Genomic DNA, 17,974 nt, shown 5'->3' with positions numbered 1-17,974 from the left:
AAGGGCACCTTGTTATTGGTTGAACTATTCTGTTTTATCTAAAAGTTTATTAATAAACTATCTGTGTTATACTTGATTTCGCTCCGCATCACACGATTTCGCGCTTTTGGGCCTTTGTCCCTCTTTTTGCAGGAGTTTGTAATCTTCATGTGCAGAGTCATCCAATACCGCACCAGATTCCGTAAGCACACTCTCGATGCTGCTAACATTAATGCTTGCTTTGCATAACTATAATTCCTTTGCTTGCATGTTTAATAAAGCCTTTATAGCTACTTACGTTTTTTAATACTTCGTGTCATACCATGTGTCACATGATGTCTCACTTTCAAGTTGGCACAATTCTTGACCATGAGCATTATTACCGTGGTATTACCTTTTAGTTGTTATGTGTCATCATCAAATTACCTGACTATTTAGTTTAGTGTGTCGTGAGGTTTTCTGTCATCTTTTTCACGATTAGATGTAAATTTGCCAACATTGTTGGTTAAAAATCGGTGCGTTCATATGAATATGTTCTTCCTGTTTCTTTGAGATGACCAAAAACCGAAGATGGATAGAGGAAGAATCCCCAAGTATTTTTGTTCATTCAGATTGCCAAAAATGAAGATTAATATAGAGAGGCTCAATATTTATTTAGAACTAGCTTGTCTTATTTTGCAAATTATTACTGCCATCCTCTAATCTAATTCTTTTGCTGTAAATATTTATATCTACTCATCTAACACAATGTTCATTGTTGTCTATGCACCCTTCTGTTTTTATATTCAAGCTCTATATTATTCTGTTTCTACATTTATTTCATCTATTTAATTTCTAAAACTGATAAATAGGTGGAGTTTGCTAAAAAAATTAACACAATCATGAAGAAGCCAAAACATGTTGAGAAGATGGACCACTTAAGTTATGTGCTTCATGACCAACAGAAATATGCAGTCCCTGTAGGACCGCGGTTTCAAGCCGATGTGGCAGAGTGGAAGGGCCCACCTCAATGGAAATACCCTCACAAAACTCTCAACTCTTCAAAATGGTTAGGGACTGTAATCTGGTCAAACAAAGACACAACCACCCACGAGACCGAAAGGGGTGCGATTGGGAGAGGGAGACCTCACCATTGTGATTGCTACATCCCTGGATCCGTCCTATGTGTCAAGCGCCACATCAGCGAGAGAACCGCTTTTCTCGAGAAAGATCTGGGGCCCGCTTTCCGGATTTGGAAGTTTGACGAGATGGGAGAAGTTGTTGCAAATGTATGGAAGCAGTCAGAGCAGCAGAAGTTTGCACGCGTTTTGAAAAATATTTCAAAACCGAAGTACAAAGGTAATAGTTTTATAAAACTTGCATTGGAGTGTTTTCCATCAAAGTCGGTTAAAGCCATAGCCGGTTATTACTTTAACGTATACGTTCCTAGAAAAATAAGCGTAAAAACCAGGTCCGGATGTAAGTCAGTAAGCACGGACGATGAAGAGGAGGAAATGGACCCTTGTTCCAAAGGGTCACAAAAGAGGGCTCGGGCTGATGGTGTGGGGCCCGCTTCTAAAAGTTTGAACGTCGGATACTTAACGGGACGAAGATGACCTGGCGTCAGGATTCAGGAGTCCTTTTGGTTAACTCAGAAGTTTTGAATGTTCATCTGAGTCTTTTAAGTTCAGTTCTGACTGGTTATGTTTTCCTTCCTTCTCTTGGTTCCTTTATGTCAGTATCCCCCGACTAAAAGCATATAGGGGAATCCATATGGAAGCAGTTTTTCCTTAGATCCACAAATCCAGTTTCATATCATAATCATAGTCTTGACTCTTGCTTGTTGTGCCCAATGATAATGGGAATAGATTTGCTTTATTAGTTCATAGGTGAGGTTGGTCATGCCTGGTGTTTTGGCTAACTAACCTCATAATGGGACTTGAGTTGCACATTTTAGTGGTTTTTTTTTTCAAAACCGAACCCCTTTCGGTGTAAGTCAAGAATGGTCAAAACCGGCTGGGGTGAAATTGATTGGGTTTGTGAAGTGGAAAACCCTAACATATTAGAACTAGTTACGATCGGTTTGCAACCGGTTTGGGTTGGAATTAATTTTTATTAAAAAATTTTAGTTAAAGAATTTAAGCATAATAGACGCAAAGTTTTAAAACTTTGGAAATTAAGAGCGTGTTTGTGGTTGAGTTTGAAAACAACTTGTTGACTTATTGGCTTTTTGAAAAAACTATTTAAAAAGCTTAGATTTATGGCTTTTAGAAAAACACCTTTTTAACCTTATCAAAAAACGATAATAAAAGGGATTTTTGTGACTGTTAAATATATATTTTTTATTTTTTTAACTAATTAAGCTTTTTGGAAAATACATTATGTTCTTAAGATTGAGTTTTTTTATTTGTCATTGTTGCTAAATGTTCACTCTGTCAAGATTAATTCTATTTCGATTCCAAACACATTCCTGATCTTCATCCTCATCCCTAAAATTTAGGGAAATCATTCATAAGAGCAATCCCAACCCGTCTCCCATTCTTATTTTTATGATAGTGTTTGGTATGAAGAAATGGGGGATGAAATGAAATAGATCATTTCAAACGAATGAAATAAAATATGTTTGGTTCTTATGCTTCAATGGAATGAATAATTGAAAGCTCTTGTAATGCAATTCCTTCCTTTCATTTTTAGTAATTTTCATTCTTTTGAGAGAATGTGTTTCTTTTTTAATTCTTTCAAGAAATGAAATTGAAAAAAAAGTCAAAATCAACTAGAAAAATAATAATAATGATAATAATAATAATAATTAAAACTATTATTTTCTATTATAATTATTATTTTTATTATAATATAACTATTATTATATAATAGTTATTATTTTATTTTTATTATTATATCGTTATTATATTTCCCTTCTACTAATTGACAAAAATAATATGTATATTAGTTTAGTATTTAAACAAAATAATAAAAAATAATAATAAAGTGATGAGCAATTTTATTTCTACATGGTAACCAAACAAGATAATGAAACGGTAATGATTTATTTCATTCATTTGTCCATTTTGTTACATCATTCTATCTATTACCTCATACCAAACAGACTTTATAATTACATTAAAGAACTATATTTATCTTTCTTGTTCAATTAAATGATATTTTTTTATATTTTTATCATTATATTTTTTCTATCCTTTACTCACAACCAATTTTAACAAATATTAAAAATTAATGGGGACAAACAAACTTTTCCCAAATTTACAAAAAAAAAAAAATTACTAAATTTTTTCTCTTCTCCACTCATAATCACACTCTTAACCCTATCTAGTAATTTATAAAATCCTCACACAAAAATTTAGAGGGTGAGTTGAGAGTGCTCTATCTTCAAATCCAAAATTACACTAAAACATACTTTATTTCTTCTCTACTTTTTAATTAAATAATAATTTTTATATTTTTATCATTACCTTTTCTCCCTTCTTCTCTCACAACCATTTTAAAAAAAAATATTAAAAATTTATAGGGTGCTATAGGAACCTTCAAATATAAAGAAAAATTATTGCATTTATCTCTCCCCCACTCACAACACCTGAAATCACTCCCTAAATTATCAAAAAAAAAACCTCACATAATAAGGACAAATTGAGAATGCTCTAAGAGCATTCCCAACAGATCCTCCATCCATATCTCTATAATTACATTAAAAATCACTACGTTTCTCTCTCCTGTTTAATTAAATAATAATATTTTATATGTTTTTCGTTGCAGTTTATCTATGCTCTACTCACAACAAATTCAACAAATATTAAAAAATAAATAAGGACAAATAAAATCTCCCCAAATTTATAAAAAATTACTACATTTCTCTTCCCACCCTATAATTTACACTCACAACCACTTATAACCACACCTTATAATTTACAAAAACCTTCTTACATTATTTTAGAAGAGCTATTGAAAATACTTTAAAAACATCAAATTTAGAGAAATCATAAAAACATCACTCCATGTCATTTCTCACCCCCCCCCCCCCCCCCCACCCCTTTATGAGAATGGTAAATGGTTATGATATGTGGGGATTCACCATTTATCATCCAAATTGAATAAATGATGATACATAAGCATGTTTTTTTTATTATTGTCATATTACATTTTCCTTTTCTTTAGAACGGTGACTTTCTTGTATTTAGACTACTACATTCTTCAAATTTGAAGAGCCCTGATGTCCCACTCTAACCATATTATTTTGTCTTAATCGGAGCCACACTGACTTCAGAATTTGACTTGGGTGTTCCCTTGGGAAACCATACCGTCGGCTGCCACTTGACAGTCGTTGTGCAGTCACAAGAGTAGAATTCACTAGCGTGACATATGGTGGGACGAAAACCCGGGTGGACTCGAAATCTGAACTGACAACCTTGAACAAAGCTTATCTCAAATACTTCATTGCTAACATTCACTCAAAATGGCATAAGTGAGGATCGAACTTGGGTCCCCACTTTACATTTAACATTTAATTTGATTTTTTTTCAAATAACTTGTATTGTATTTGTTAGATTAAAAAAAACAAAATACACAGCTTTGGTTACTTTTTCATATAAATCTTCCGGTATAAATTTTACTGAAAACAATTATTTTCAAAGTACTATTTTTTTTAAACGATCAACAAAATAAATTTATTAAAAACCTGCACTAGCAAGATGCTAGAACACCAAGATCACAATACAACCAAATTTGGGGCGTGGCCCCTTACACCTTACAAAGCATTAAAATTAAACGTATGCCCAGTTTTCTCGCGTGAAATTCGGCCACCTTGAACGACCTTTTATCCATAAATAGCTCAAAGTTTTAATCTCCCCAATCGTACTCCTTAAGCACACCAGTTTCCTTTCAAAAACCATCAAGTTTCTTGCTTTCCAAATGCACCAAATTGTTGTTAAACACACCGCATGAAATATTTGTTCCCCCCGTTTCGGTAACCAACAAAATTTGTGTAGTTCTAACAAATCCCGAATTGAAAAGGCATAAATCGCGGGGACCTTACACCACGTCTCAATTATACACCAAACCAATTGAGCAAATTGGCATGAAACGAATAAATGATCCGCCGACTCTACCTCCGCCTCACATATTGAGCACATTACCGATGGTACCATAACACTTCGTTTAATCAACGAAAACGTGGTCGGAATTCGTTCCATTTCTGCCCTCCATACTAAAATCCCCACCTTCTTTGGCACAAAATTATTCCAATCTAGTATATACATCCCCTCTAAATCCAAGTTAGACTCAAATGTATTCTTCAAACTTTTAACTGAAAACACCTCGTTATCTTTTAATTCCCATACCAAGTTGTCCTCACCTTCACAAAGACATACATGTTGGCAACACACTAATAGCCCACGTAATTCTTCAATTCCAACAGCCCATATGGTTGCATAGCCCAACCCCATTGACCGCAAATTTCGCCCGAGTACATTATTAAACAATCCGACACTTTACACCACTTATTTACCTTGAGTTCAAATAACAACGGAAACCGAACCTGAAATGCCACCTCTCCGCACCAGCGATCGATCCAAAATAACGTGTTATTTCCACTTTTAATCTCTCGCTTCATAACTTTACTTAAATCGACCCCTAATTCTTCAACTTCTCTCAAAAATTTTTATAATTTGTTGCCATGGACCCAGAATCGAAACCTTTGTCTGGATAAACGACCACAATCTATCCGAATGATGTATACCCCAAATAACCTTCCTCCAAAGCCCGTCTTTCTCATTCTTAAATCTCCACCACGAATTTGCAAGCATCGCGAGATTTGCATCTTTTAACGATCCTACCCCAAGCCCCCCTTTAACCACCGGTGCGGTCACTTTATCCCATGCCACCGAATTTATTTTTGTCTCCTCCTCCGACCCACCCAAAAAGAACATTCTTCAAATTCTATCAAGCTTCTCCAAAGCCCCATTCGGAGCCTTGTATAAACTATATTTGGTTAAACCCGAACGGTAAAACCCAAAAAATAAATTCTGTCTAATCAAGTTATAAAAAAATAAAAATTTTAAGATGACGCTTTTTCGGTCGGTAAAACCGGGCGTTGGTATAACCCAAGCGATGTCGTCCCGGGCGTTAAGATGGTGAGTCAACGTGAATTCGGTTGGTTTAGGTTACGTTCGTTGCAATTTCGGAATTAAAACAAAATAAAAACAAATATATATTAAAATTGAGGTGGAAAATGGGGAGGCCATGCTCGGTGAAACTTAGGCATTGGTAAACCCAAGAGTTGTTGGTCCCTGGTGTTGAGGGGTGAGTCTAAGCGACTTTGGACGGTTTTCATTACATTCGTTACGTTACCAGAACTTAAAACAAACAAATTAGTGTGGCCTAATAAAGAGCCACTTGACCCAATAGAAGGATCGTGACACAAACCTTCTCCTTTAGAATATATAGATAATGCATAAAATATAATCTACTTGCAATGTTTTTAAAATTCTTAGATTTTATAAAAGAAATGTTGTATAAAAATTATTAAGTCAAAATTGTTATGGCAAATTTTCTTAATGAAGCTTTTGTAAATTGAAAGAGAGCGGAAATGAGTTTTGTAAGAGAACATGCTTAGTCACGATGATCCTTCCGAGTTGAGCATGAAGGATGTTGCCCTTACCAAGAGAGAAGTGAATGGTGGGTCATTACACGTGTTAGTGAGGCGTTTGTAACGGTGATCTCTCTTAATCAGAATTCAGGGGTGGGCGTATGGTAAAGTAGAAAATTTTCATCAAAACCACCATACATCATGATGTTTGTGGTTGATTTGCTAACTATTGCACTTTCTTTCCAAAAGAAATCAATCTCTATAGGTTCTCTATTGATATAGAGAACCTATAGAGATTGATTTCTTTTGGAAAGATACCGGTGCACCCCCTTCTAGGTTTTAACAAGCACCATTGGTGCACATTCTTTATGTCGTTTGAGGTGGTTTTGTTGCAGTGTGTTCTTGATATATTCGGTATCTTTTCTTGATGACACATATTTTTGAGCAAAAGTTTTGGATCCTAGGTATGCTTAAGATTATAGAAAAGTAGAGAAGATGAAATAAAGGAACCTGAGCGGCTTATATTGATAAAGGGTGGATTATAGGTAGTAAAGTACACATACTAACAAAGGGCCTATGGACTGATTGTATTAAGATGTGTTGAAATGTATTCACCCACATAGGTTGAAAGTTCAAGTCCTATAGTGGGCAAAAGGTGTAGATTTAAATTACTACACTTAAAGACCCCAAATAGAAAGGATAACATCATTTGGATCTATGTATAAGAACATTCATAATAGAATCTCCATCTTCAACATTTGGATATTTCTTCTATTTTGTATTGTCACCTGAATTTATGTCTCCATCTAAAAGATGTAAGTGTTTCTCTATATTGCTTCTTTATCATAATTTACATCTCTGAAAATTTAAAGTCTTAAAAATAGTGATTCTTCAAATACAGAGATTCATTATTAATCATCTGCATAAATGTTTGTGAGTATCTAACAAAGCAAAAAAAATAAAATAAGTGTTTTATGTGTGAGATAGAGATAGATATAGAAAATGAAATCTGGTACGTTAAACAAAATTTTAAGAAATATGATATTTAGTCAAAATATAGAGATGAAGATGATTTTACTGCGAATGCTCCAACATGAATGCTAAATAAAAATTAATTAGGTATTTAGTACATACGAAATTAAGCATTCGTGGTTGATTTTTGTTGAGAAAACAATGTTTTGAACTTTAACTAATTGTAATGGTTAATAACTAATTAAGCTAATGTGACTTAAAATCTTACTAGTTCAGCAATAATGCTATCCCTAAACACTTTATTAATCATCCATAGTCATAAAGTAAGTATAAATAAGACAGCATGTGTTAAATGAAGATTTATTATCAAAGAACGAAGATGATACAAACAACTACAAGTCTAACCAATTATGAATCAAGAGAGTTCTATAAAAGAATTATAATGAAAGTTTTAAAAGACTCAGGAAAAGTTTATAAAGCTATTTGAACAAATGGCTTAAATAAAAGTGATTTGAAAGTCAAATAACTATTGAAAGAATAATTTTACTTAGAGAATGTTTTCAATCCAAATCTACCTAGAAGACTTAATTTAGATGGAAATGGTTAAGTAAAATATAAGAAAGAAATGTATAGTAATTTGGGTGTGATAAACAAAATTAGTTAACCTAGTTAAGTGAAATGCATGGGCATATGTTGCAAAGTCAAATGCTAGTGATTAAGACACTTGGTGGCATGTGCAACTAATCTGTATTTGAATTAAAAAATGAGGAAGAGGACTTCACATAACATTCTCATTCACAAGATCAAAAAATAGTCGATTGATCGATTGTGGGGATCTTTCCGTCTGGTTAGTAGATGACACACAACTTATTTTCACGTGTTGGGCTATAAATGAAGACTTGAGCAACTTTATTCCCCGTCGCTTTGCTCTACAAAATATACATGCACATTCATTGAAGATCTCTCTTTATTACAAATCAAATTGAAGAGAAGAGATCAAGATTAAACAAGAGCAAAAGAATAGCAAGCTACATTCTTTATTCATTACTCTATTGTATTATTGAGAGGCATCACTAGAGGACTAGAGGTTGTTGTAATAATATTGATGATATAGAAGTGAAACACTATCTTGATATAATATTATCATTGTAGTTGGGTTCATAACTCTATTTTGATATAGAGTTATATTAGATTATTAGTTGAGAAAAATCATTTTGAGAGAGCTTCACTGTATACTAAATATGTAAAGACTTGTAAAGGCACGCTATCTTGACATAGTGTGTTGAAGATGATCATTTCCTTGAAATTAGGGACGCGTGTGGTGTGGTTCGTTGTGGTTTTGGGCAAAAACCAAACCGAAAACCAAAACTTCTGTTTTTGAACTTTTTTTGAAACTGTTCAGCTTTGGTTTATTCGGTTTCAGTTTGGTTTCGGTTTTAGCCAAAATTTGAGCTTGAAAATTTTAGACCGAAAAATTGTTTGGCAAAAAAACAATGAATTTAGGTATAAATAATTTTGTTTATTTGTTAACTAATAGACTATTGTACATTTGACCAAAAATATTTAAATTACATATTTATTAAATTCTTATAAATTACTTAAAATAAAAAAAATAAGAAAATAAAAATTTAGGAAATCATTTGGTTCGTTTTTTTCGGTTTTTATTACATGCAAAACCAAAACCAAACCGTTAGTTCGGTTTTTACAAAAACATAAAACCAAACCGTCGGTTTTTGTTTCGGTTTGGATTTTTTTCGGTTTTTTTAGTTTCAAATTTAGTGAATGGGGTTTTTAAACTAACAAGCATCACCAAAAAACTAATAATTAATCATTGCAAAACAGGCAATTTCAATTTGATATACATCAAATGTTATACTTAAGTTTCACACATTACCTAAACAACAAAAACACTTACATGTCAAAAGCAACCATGAAACTAAATCCATAGCTTCAAGCAAACTTTAAGCTTGCAACAAATTAATCGAAACAGAGATGGCGATATTTAACTTTCAATCTTTCATCACTTCACAAACGGAATCCCAGAAGGAACCCGTTTGGCAAACTCGTCATACTCCCCAAAAAACTGTCTCAAAAAGTACTCTTCAAACGGTATTCTTCTATTAAAAAAGTTCCAAACGACTACAGTAAACGCAATGGTTGAAACAGGGTTACACAGCATTATTTGAGTACCAACTGACCAAATCAAGAAACCCGTGTACCCTGGATGACGAACAATACTATAAACTCCATGAGTTATTAACTTATGATGTTCTTCATGATATCTTTGAATAAGATGAGTAAAAGCCCGTCCAGCGGTTATAATAGCAAGCTTTCTTATTATTTCCCCAATAATAACCATTAAAAGCCCCAAATTGCTAAACCACCATTTTTCCTTTAGCCCGGGGAAAAAGTAAAGCTCGATTAAATATTCAAGAATCGATAGGATCATTGCCAAGATGTATTGTTGGCTGATTAATAATGATTTAAGAGTCACGTTTGATTTCCCGTGAAATATGATTGCTAAAAGATATTCAGAACCGTGAAAGAAGATAACTGCTATAAACATCTGGGATAACTGTCTGGAAGCAGTATGGTTGAATAACTCAGTCATTTTCCCTGATTAGTGGAATATTATGGATTTAGGGTTTACGTTTGATTAAGTGATAAGGTGTGTTTTACTTCAGACCTGAAAACGAGAAGCTGTTCAAAAGTTTGAATGCGACCTCAGTGTTTATGTCACCCAGAAATTGCTTCAAAAAAATCATTTCTGCAAACAAAAAAAGTTGCACGTAGTTGTCAATAGCGAATAGCGATCAATAACGAGAAGCTACATATATGCTACGTAGCGATAGCGACGGAATAGTGCTCGATATTTCATGTTTAGCGATAAAGTAGGAGAAAACTTAAGACGTGTTTTACATTGAAGTTGTCAGCCATTGTAGCAATTATAATCAATAAATAAGCATTCACACCACCTAAATAGCTAAAAAAATATATAAATGAAAAAAAAAGAAAATTTACAGAACCGTCACTAAACAGTCTATGGCAAAATATGAACTGTACGCTACGTAGCGCGTTATAGCGAGCGCTAGTGTCGCTGTCGACAACTATGTGCATGATTCGGTCAAAAAGAGCTTGGAAACACTTAAATCTAGGGGTGCGCAAAAAAATCGAAAATCAAAACGACAATCAAACCTATGCATAACCAGGAAAAAAATAACAAATCGAATTGTGAATTCAGTTTGTGGTTCCATCCAAAAATCTTAATTATTCGGATAACCAAACCGAATTCAGTCAACACCGAACAATAACCAGCTTAATCGGGACACATTTATAATTCGGATTGGTTCTGTGTGCAATGTGTTTAATCTTTACTCAATTCTAGGGTTTTGCTCCAACAAATTAGTCAATTCTTGAGCCTACAACTCGCTATTGAGCTACAAAGAACAAATTGAGGATTCAATTCACCATTCAGATGGATTAAATGAACAGGGATTACAAGTCAAACTAGTGCAATTCTTAAACCCTAAACCAGTAGACAACTAACAAAAACAAAAACTGAAACATTTAAAAAACAAAATTAGGATATAAAATTGGAAACGAAAGCTCCAATTGCACAGAAAAGAGGAATAAATTCGAAATCATCAACAGTTTAGAGAATTTAAATGTAAACTGCGTTTGACTATGTGCTAGTAGTAATTGAAAGAAAAGAAGGAAGCTTACACAGAATTAGGTCAAGAGCTGATCGGAGAACACGGTGAAAGCTTGATCGGTGAACAGGGGACGTTGGATCTGGGCTCAGTGACGGATTTAGAATTTTTTTTTATCTGGTTCGCTATTTTAAGATGCTCTAAATATATAAGAACGCGTATAAAAAAATTGGGTCGGGTTGACAATTCGGATTGGTTTAACGGTTCGGTCAAGTAAATGCTCCACTACGGTTCGAAAAACACCTGGTTCGCTAAAAAAGTCGCTATTAAATGCTCCACTACGGTTCGAAAAACACCTGGTTCGCTTGACCCGGCACTCAATTAAATAAATCCGTCCCTGTCTGGGCTTAGGTTAACTGTTAAGATGGTTCGAAGTTGGTTAAAATAAGCAATTCCCAACAGTCCCTAGCAATATTTTATGTTATCAACGGTCAAACATTATCGCCTTCGTTAAGTTGAGGGTGTTCACAAGGTGTCCTCGCCTAATAGTTTAGCGACCACTTTAACAAAATAATATGATGTTGACAGTGTAATAGAGTATGAATGTATTAAAGTAATTGTTTATGATCTTCTGCCCAAACGTCTCACTATATGGAGGAAACATGTGTGACAAACAAATAGCGTATGTTACCAATGTTGATGTTATTAAATCCGGTCATTAAATTAAGTGAGAAAAACTTCTACGTACTTTCAACTTATCAGAATGTTAAAATGGAGGAATGTGGAATGTGTATAAAGTTACAAAGCCACTAAAAATGTATGGTGGCTAGATTGGAATGTTTTCTTCATGACAACAAAGTGCAATACAGGTACAAAGTTTCTCCATTATTTCCTATCGTTTGTGCTCTCTTCTTATGATATAAATATTTTTGTCATTGACGAGTAGATTTTAAATAATGAGCAGCATAGTACACGGATGATCCAAATTTAAATCATTGAGAAGCTTAAACAAACATTAAACTGAATGTAAACCCTATCCTTTTGTATCGGTGTCATGAACGTATGTAGCTCCGACGCAGCAATAGTCGTGCTCTTACCTCCTAAAAGTTAAGAACTTTGCATAGTAATATTACTTTTGATAATTTCATTTTTAAGTATATTAGTTTAACATCGATGTCACATGTAAATTATATCACCTATATATATATCACCTATAACTATGCAAACATTATATTATATTCCAGGCTATAGATGTTAGGCAGGCGAATAGAGGACCTATGCTAAGAAAAATTCTAGGAATAAATTCGCTTGTGAATGTTGAAAACCTTGAGGCTTCAAAGGCTCATACTCAATATCATACGCTTAACAATTTGTCATTTGTGTTTACTTAAAAGCAATACATTTCGTTAGTCAATTAAAAACCAAATTAAAATATTATAATTAGTTGTATTTACACAGCTTCATATTCCTTGTATTTACACAACTTCTCGTTTCTTGTTTTTCATAGACCACCTATTTCAATAGATTATATTTGGCTTATATGGATATATAAATTCAACCACTCTTATATTTTCTTGTAACCAAATTTAGTTCCTAAAACTTACAAATTCAACGTATTTAATTTAAGTGTTGTCACGTTTAAACCTAAATGGATGCTTTGAAATTAGTTTTATTCACATTCATCATTGAACAATCCAAAAAAGCCAAGAATCATGTTGTTAAACCGTGTTTTTGCCTTATCTTTGTCACTTGTCAACGCACCCATGGGCGAAGCTTAGTGTATGTTCAGGGGCCCCACGCCCTCCCCTGTTTATTTGCTCAGTTATGTAAATTTACTCGTTTTCGTTCGAAATTATATACACGTAGTGCAAATTTACCCGTTTTCGTGAGAAAATTTGGGCTTGAGCCCCTCATTTATGAAAATTTTTACGTATCGAGTCTGATCCTTTCTACGTTTTTGTCCGAACTTCGCCACTGAATGACGCACACCCACCTCCATCGTGTTTTTCACCAAAACAATATAATGACCTTATTGGCACAATAGTACTACCAAAATGATTAATTTCACTTGAAGTACGTTACTTTAGCACCGATGTCTGTCACGTGTAATATAAACTATCTCAACTTTTGGCCTTTACTAATCGCGAAAATATCACCAATATGACCAAAAAAGTGCACAATATGTCCTCACATACTGTGAGTTGACCCACCAACCGTGATGATGATGATGATGATGATGATGAAGAAGAGCCCTCGAGAACATCTCCGCGTAAGCGATGAAGATTCCGACCGAGTGACCAGGCTGAGCATCCCTCCGCAACCACCCGAGGCCTTCCACAGCTTCTACGAAGACTTCACTCTCCGAGGCATCCGAGTTGACCGATTCCAACCCGGTTCCATCTCTTGCTCTTTCACAGTCCCACCTCGTCTTACCGTAATAACCCAACCCCCGATTACAATTCACACTTTATTAGTTTCATACTTTTGCTTGCGTTCTATCAATTAGGCTCATGCTTTATATGATCAGGATAGGAATGGAAATCTGGCGGCGGGTGCGATTGCGAATTTGGTTGATGAGATTGGTGCGACGATGGTGTATGAGAAGGATGTGCCCATGAATGTTTCGGTGGATATGTCTATTTCTTATCTTTCTACGGCCAAGGTTAATGTAAGTTTCTGTTACCTATATATATATATATATATATATATATATATATCTTTAGCATTTCTTATGCAAATGCTTTAAGATTCTCCCCAAAACATTGATTTTTTTTATTTATTTTTTTTGCTGCTGGTGATGCTTAATAGTTGATGGTATAAATGATTTGATTTGATAGTGATGAAATGTAGATATTATTTGTAGATCATTGGATTATTAGCCTCTCAACGCAGTTTTTACTAAATAACCCAATTGAAATAACTGAACCGAACCGAATTGTAAAAACTGAAACCTATGTTGTTATTCACCTTATGGATTAGAATTTTATTTTTTTAGCGTTAAGTGACATATAACAAATTGATAATGTATGTAATCTAAATATTTTAGGCCCAGATGTATAATAATTAATCATCGAAAAATAATTCAGGCACAAAGTTTTAGGCTCAACTTCATTATTTTGGATTATTTTCTTTTCAGTCTTAAAACTTTTAAGTCCAAACGGGAAAACCAAAAACCCAAAAAACTGAATTTGTCCCCAGAAATTGCTGCTTTTGGCTTTGTGTGTTACAATTATGATGATGATAGCATATATAAGTTGATTATGTGATGGACTGACGGGTTCTTTGTTTATATGTTACATTTGAAATGTGGATTGTCGGCAGGATGAGTTGGAGATTAATGCAAAGCTTCTTGGCGGGAAAGGGGCGGTGAAAGGAACTCTTATTGTTTTGAAAAACAAAATAACCGGTGAGATTATTGCAGAAGGACGACATTCGTTGTTTTCCATAACAAGAAGCAAAATTTGAGTACAGGTTGGTCTCCTGGTCGGATGAAAGCTGAAACTGAAGCGGTTTGGTTAAAGAACTTGGTCTCTGTATAGAATAAAGCTTTAACATCCTTGAGTGGCTGGTTACTTTTAATGTGGTGTGCCTACTTTGCCATGTGTTCGTATGCCTACTCTTTTGGATACAGCTATGAAAGTTGTTATGGGTGTTATAGTGCTTCTTGTAAACATGTCACTTACATGTAATTGAAACTATATCATAGATATTAAGTGGTACAAGAAGTTTCTAATGGTCAACAGCCAGTTAATTTTTCTTTTTCATGTTTCTCATGTATGTTTACATTTCTGAGGCACGGATCTATATGGGTATAACCATTTGGAAACGGGTGACCCGTTTTTGTAAGAAGAAACTTGATTTTGAGGATTTATTGCGCAACTCAAAGTTTTTGGCTTGGGTTTGAAAAGTGCCTTATGCATGTGCTGCAATACCATGAAAACAGGAGAAAAAGTGGGTTAAAATTGCTTAACTAGAAAAATAAGCATCAAGATTTTAGGCATAACGGTCTGCTTGTTATGGTTCAAATTTAATCTCACGAAAAAACTGAATACTTAAACGGACGTGATTAAATCTGAAGGTGGTTGAACTGCCTAAACGACGGTTGACTCACCGAGCTCATGTACAATAAAAATGTAGCTTAAATAAAAGAGAAAGGGGTTGTATGGTTTAAAAATCACTGAAAGTATATCCAAGTGTTCACAACTTTTTAAAGCACCATCACCATGTTCATAACGTGGAAGAAAAAGCCAGGAGAGTTATATTTGACTCAAAGAACATGCTAACCAATTTTGTCACATAAAAACTACTAAACTAGTAATCAACAAAACCCATTCTAACCCAAATTATAAAACTTATATGTATCCATAATAAATCCCAACCCAAGTAGGGTGCAATCATATAATGGTATGTTTTGACCCAACACATTCTAGCTTGAATTATAAATTTAATTTGACCAATAAATCTATAACCAATCTCAACCGAATAGGGTGCAATGAATCATATGTTTTCATTGACTCGAACTTGCTTTAAAGTTGCACGAACCGCCTAATCTGCCCATTTTGGGTCCACTTACCATTCATTTAACCAAAAATGCATAATTTACTGCATCGCCTTTTCAAACATTATAAAATTAATGTAGCCTTTGATTTAATCTCCATTATTGATTACATGTCGATGAACATAAGGAATAGCCATAAATAACCATTTGCTTGCATCAGTAATCATGGTTTCTTTGACCACAGGGTTAAGAGTAGCCATGCTCAAAATAAAAGGACAACCCAGTGCACGAGGCTTTCACATGAGCAGAATTTAGGAGGTCGTTGTGCCAACTTGAGCTTAATGTACGCACCACATTTATGCAAGAGATTATTTCTACGACTCAAACCCATGATCTCCAGACTCCAGGTCATATGTTACAAACATATAAGAATTTAATAATAGTATAACCCACATATATTTTTGCCCAAAATGCATAATAACCAATTAGTTATAGTTATTAATTAACTGAAGAAACACTAACCGGACCCCGGACAGATTACTGGTAACCTGGGGGTTGGGTAGCTGTTTCCCACGAGGGGTTAGACCCTTGGAAGATGGTTCTTCTGATAACCTGCAAAACAGACACCGTGAGCTCGTCACTGAGAAGGGGGGGGGGTTCCTCCTTGTGACCACCCTCCGGCGTGAGAATCAGACTAGATTGCTCTTTAAATATAAAAGTATATTAAGAGATTGCTAGAGCAGATATCAGGTATATTATGATGATAATATGATAATGTAATGTGTTGAGATGATCATACCATTTGGGGTATTTATAGCCGAAGGTAGGTTTCCAAGGAGGTATGGCCGGCTGCAACAGTGTTCCTGTTCATCAACAGTAGCCTACGCACGTGCCCTGCTGGTAGTTGGTGGGTAGGCAGCGGCTGATAGTGACCAGGCCTGCTGTATACTATTCCCTTTCCACCAACTGCCGGCTACGCACGTGGTATGACAGTAGTTGGTGAGTAGGCAGCGGCTAATAGTGATACAGTACAGGAGCATGCTGCTCGCCATACTGTATCAGTGAGCTGTCGTATCTCTGATCAGATCTTTCGCCCATACCTCGTCAGGTACAGTAAAAGGTCCTTCAGTATACAGACTGGCTTATTTGGGCGGGAGTATTCCCCCTCCCGCCTCTGTGCGGGATTGCTCCCGGCTTGGCTCATTCCTTCAGGTGACACTGAATGATCGAGAGCTAAGTGCCTTGTGCGTGTAGCCATGCTGCGCGGGTGGCCTTCCCTAATGGCTTGTATCCGAGGCTGCGGGGACAGGCGGAGTCCTTCACCATTGGGAGGCATTTCCTGCGGGACCAGCTTGCGTAAGGACGTCACGTCTCTGAGCATGGTTGGTCCTGCGGATCCAGTTGGTCTCTGCGCAGACGTCCCTGTTTAAGGTGAGTCTTGCGGGTCCAACTGGGCTCTGCTGGGACCTACCTCTTCAAGTCCCCCCAGTCCAATGTTCTTCTCATGAGTGTTTAATAAAGTGAGGTGAACTTTTGGACTTGAGCAAAGGGTTTTGAAAAGGGTTTTGTAAGGTTTTCCATGGGGATTCTTTCCGCGGAAGTCCTTGTCACTTGCAGAAATGCCCGAGTTTCCTGCTTGGTCTTTGGGTATGATGCGGGTAGGTCTGTAACCTCCTCGCAAGTCAGGAGCATTGAGTCCCAGTTGTATGGATTTTCCATGAGGTTTTGGTAGTTTTGAACATAGTGATCAATTATGTTAAGACCACCAATTCCATCCTGGAGCTTCAAACAACGTAGTTCTCGACGTTCCCGCTATGCGGGGATGTTATTTCCGTTTCCGCAAGCATTGCCCAGAAGATCCTTCTTGGTTTCAATTCCCAGCGGAGCGCTAGGTATGTGAAGGGTTTTGTCTTGACACTGTACCTGCGCTCGTCTTACGGTTACTTTACTTCCAAGGTATTCCTGGCGTCAATTCCCTGCGGGTGCTAGGTATGTGAAGGGTTTTATCTTTACACTGTACCCGCACCCGTCTTATAGTTACTTGGTTGCCGAGGAATACTTGGCTTCAATTCCCTGCGGGTGCTAGGTATGTGAAGGGTTTTGCCTTAACACTGTACCTGCATCCGTCTTACGGTTACTTGTTTGCCAAGGTTTATTTGGCTTCAATTCCCTGCGGGTGCTAGGTATGTGAAGGGTTTTGCCTTTACACTGTACCCGCATCCGTCTTACGGTTACTTGTTTGCCAAGGTTTATTTGGCTTCAATTCCCTGCGGGTGCTAGGTATGTGAAGGGTTTTGC

At 35.7% G+C, this 17,974-nt stretch overlaps 4 protein-coding genes across 4 annotated transcripts in view; 3 read left to right on the top strand and 1 right to left on the bottom strand.

Annotated features, from left to right (window-relative positions):
- Window positions 1–17,974, top strand: part of LOC143552580 (mitochondrial import inner membrane translocase subunit TIM10-like) — a 117,798-nt gene that overhangs the window by 6,684 nt on the left and 93,140 nt on the right. The gene's annotated exons all lie outside the window — the stretch shown is intronic.
- Window positions 861–1,574, top strand: LOC143552595 (AT-rich interactive domain-containing protein 2-like). Its single transcript, XM_077042770.1, has one exon. It carries the CDS (start codon window positions 861–863, stop codon window positions 1,572–1,574), a length of 714 nt encoding a protein of 237 aa, XP_076898885.1.
- On the bottom strand, window positions 9,549–10,597 carry LOC143552579 (protein-S-isoprenylcysteine O-methyltransferase B-like). Its single transcript, XM_077042758.1, has 2 exons — window positions 10,215–10,597; window positions 9,549–10,144 (listed from the first exon to the last, which is right to left on the bottom strand). The coding sequence occupies exons 1-2, from the start codon at window positions 10,291–10,293 to the stop codon at window positions 9,549–9,551; spliced, it is 675 nt and encodes a 224-aa protein (XP_076898873.1). The 5' UTR covers window positions 10,294–10,597.
- Window positions 13,412–14,754, top strand: LOC143552577 (uncharacterized). The gene is made up of 3 exons (XM_077042757.1): window positions 13,412–13,612; window positions 13,706–13,846; window positions 14,500–14,754. Exons 1-3 carry the CDS (start codon window positions 13,412–13,414, stop codon window positions 14,641–14,643), a joined length of 486 nt encoding a protein of 161 aa, XP_076898872.1. The 3' UTR covers window positions 14,644–14,754.

The sequence above is a fragment of the Bidens hawaiensis genome, unplaced genomic scaffold (genome assembly GCF_021521415.1).
Source record: "Bidens hawaiensis isolate Kalapana, Puna unplaced genomic scaffold, B.hawaiensis_p1.1 tig00016945_1, whole genome shotgun sequence".
In the NCBI taxonomy this organism is placed as follows: Eukaryota; Viridiplantae; Streptophyta; class Magnoliopsida; order Asterales; family Asteraceae; genus Bidens; species Bidens hawaiensis.
This window is presented reverse-complemented; position numbering and strand designations above follow the sequence as displayed.

Bases quoted from the DNA above. Each gene is read 5' to 3' on its own strand.
- LOC143552595 (XM_077042770.1), top strand. From the start codon at position 861: ATGAAGAAGCCAAAACATGTTGAGAAGATGGACCACTTAAGTTATGTG.
- LOC143552579 (XM_077042758.1), bottom strand. From the start codon at position 10,293: ATGATTTTTTTGAAGCAATTTCTGGGTGACATAAACACTGAGGTCGCA. The intron at 10,145-10,214 runs GTCTGAAGTAAA...TCCACTAATCAG, and splicing joins GAACAGCTTCTCGTTTTCAG to GGAAAATGACTGAGTTATTC.
- LOC143552577 (XM_077042757.1), top strand. From the start codon at position 13,412: ATGATGATGAAGAAGAGCCCTCGAGAACATCTCCGCGTAAGCGATGAA. The intron at 13,613-13,705 runs GTAATAACCCAA...TTATATGATCAG, and splicing joins CAGTCCCACCTCGTCTTACC to GATAGGAATGGAAATCTGGC. The intron at 13,847-14,499 runs GTAAGTTTCTGT...GATTGTCGGCAG, and splicing joins TTTCTACGGCCAAGGTTAAT to GATGAGTTGGAGATTAATGC.